The sequence below is a fragment of the Gadus morhua genome, chromosome 8 (assembly GCF_902167405.1).
Source record: "Gadus morhua chromosome 8, gadMor3.0, whole genome shotgun sequence".
NCBI lineage: Eukaryota > Metazoa > Chordata > Actinopteri > Gadiformes > Gadidae > Gadus > Gadus morhua.
The window spans coordinates 14,805,683-14,808,182 of NC_044055.1; the positions used below are offsets into that span (position 1 = coordinate 14,805,683).

General features: G+C 48.8%; 1 protein-coding gene across 9 annotated transcripts in view; it reads right to left on the reverse strand.

Annotated features, from left to right (window-relative positions):
• The window catches only part of ctnnd2b (catenin (cadherin-associated protein), delta 2b), a 104,806-nt gene that overhangs the window by 25,030 nt on the left and 77,276 nt on the right, over positions 1–2,500 (reverse strand). For all 9 annotated transcript variants that reach the window (XM_030364206.1, XM_030364215.1, XM_030364209.1 and 6 more), the window contains one exon: positions 2,146–2,359. In XM_030364206.1, coding sequence (XP_030220066.1) covers positions 2,146–2,359 — 214 coding nt within the window. The remainder of the gene's footprint in view (positions 1–2,145; positions 2,360–2,500) is intronic.

Consider the following 2,500-nt stretch of genomic DNA (forward strand, 5'->3'; position numbering starts at 1 on the left):
ACACACACACACACACACACACACACACACACACACACACACACACACACACACACACACACACACAAAACACACAAATAAACAAACACCCACACACACCTGTGCACACATAGACGTGCATCCATGCATGCATCCAAACGCATTTGTGAACATTTTATATTTTTTATTATTATTTTATGATATACTCATTGTATATTGAGTGTGTTGAATGACCACACTATTTAAGCCACATAAATGGGAAGCTAGTGGCACTCATTGACCCGGAACGATTAGCTAACCCATTTGAAAACCTACAAATTAAACTGAAAAACGAAATCAGAAACCCATTGTTGTACGACAGTGTGTGTTTGTGTCTGTCTGTGTGTGTGTGTGTATGTGTGTGTGTGTGTGTGTGTGTGTGTGTGTGTGTGTGTGTGTGTGTGTGTGTGTGTGTGTGTGTGTGTGTGTGTGTGTGTGTGTGTGTGTGTGTGTGTGTGTTTATGTATGTGTGTGTATGATCGAGATGTGAGAGATGACAGAGATTAGACCTTCTGAAATAACGTTGTTATAGAAACAAGCCGGCTCCTGGTTCCTGCTCTGACAGGCCATATGAGCTATGTCACAGGTCAGATTAATGCTCTGAATAAAAGTAATTATGACAGATCTTACATAAAGTCTTCATTCTCTTTTGCTTTTTCTATCCAGCATCGGCTACACCAGACGGACCAACCGAAATATTCCCATTAGCCTAGCACAGTCTTTATAGACGCTCATTATCTCATTAGAATGCTGAAGGGAATTAGCCATTTAGGCTAAATATAGTGCCCTAGCAAGTATGTGTGGGTGTTTTTATGTGCGCTGTCATCTCTGTGCAACTAAATATATGTGTGTAGTTATGCAGTGTGTATGTATGTGTGTGTGCATGTATCTGTGTGTGTGTATGTGTGTTTGTGTGTATGTTTGGAGGTATGTGTGTGTGTGTGTGTGTGTGTGTGTGTGTGTGTGTGTGTGTGTGTGTGTGTGTGTGTGTGTGTGTGTGTGTGTGTGTGTGTGTGTGTGTGTATATGTAGGTATGTGTGTGTGTACGTGTGTGTGTGTGTGTGTGTGTGTGTGTGTGTGTGTGTGTGTGTGTGTGTGTGTGTGTGTGTGTGTGCGTGTTATGAGTGTGTGTGTGTGTGTGTGTTTGTGTGTGCGTGTAGTAATATGTGTATGTGGGGGTTATGAGTGTGTGTGTGTGTAAGTGCATGTGTGCGTGTAGTCATTAGTGTGTGTGTGTGTGTGCTAGTAATCCTATAATCCTTGTGGAGCCTGGCTGTCAGCATCACAAAGAAGCCCAGGGGTCCAACCGGTCTGAGGGGAGACAGTAGATGATGTGCTGTTGCTATTGTTGTTGTTTATTGTTGGTGTTGATGTTCACTGGGATGGGATATCAACGCCCCCATAGCCGGGATCCCGCCGTCAAGGAAGGATTTTGTAAGGAAAGGGGAGGAGGTTAGGGAGTGAGGAAGGAAGGAAGGGAGGAAGAAAAGAAGAAGAGGAAGGAGAGAAGGATTGAAGGATGGCTGGAAGGACAGAAGGAAGGAAATATAAGTGGGAGAAGGTAAGAGTGGAGGAGAGGAAGGACAGAGAGGAGAAAGAGAAGAAGGAAGTAGTTGGAAAGGATGGAAGAATGGAATTAAGGGAGAGAAGGAAGGAAGGAAAGAACAAAGAAAAGGCCCGGAGGAGGATGAAGTGTGACAGTTCCCATGGTAGGCTCACCGTGGTACGGGAATGTGTGTGTGTGCAAGTGAGTGCTTCTGTGTGTGTAAGTGTTTCTGTTTGTGTGTGTGTGTTTGAGAGTGGTTTCGTGTGTGTGTGGGTATATGCATGTGAGTGTGTGTGTATGTGTGCGCGCCGGTGCGTGTGTGTATGCATGTGTGTGTGTGTGCGCACCTGTGCTTGTGTGTATGTGTGCGTGCACGCCAGTGCATGTGTGTGCGCGCCTGTGAGTGTGTGCCTGTGTCTTTGTGTATGCATATATGCATGTGTGTGTGTGCGTGTGCCTGCGCTTGTGTGTGTGTGTGTGTGTGTGTGCGCGCCTGCGCGCGTGTGTATGTGTGTGCTCGCCTGTGCGTGTGTGTACGTGTGTGTGCCCCCGTGTGCGTGTGTATGTGTGTCCCCCCTCACCGGTGAGCAGCTCCCGTATCTCCACGTCGGTGGTCTTGCGCAGCAGGCGCACCAGCGCGGGGATGCCGCCGTAGTTCTTCAGGGCGATCTTGTTGTCGTCGTTGGCCTTGCCGTACACCAGGTTCCTGAGGGCGCCGCACGCGCTGCGGTGCACGTCTGTCATCCGGTGGTCCAGTAGGTCCACCAACAGCTGGATGCCCCCCTGACGACGGATCTGGAAGGAGGAGGAGGAGGAGGAGGAGGAGGTGGAGGAGGAGGAGGAGGAGGAGAAGGAAGAGGAGGAGGAGGAAGAGGAGGAGGCGGAGGAGGAGGAGGAGGAGGAGGTGGAGGAGGAGGAGGCGGAGGAGGGAGAAGA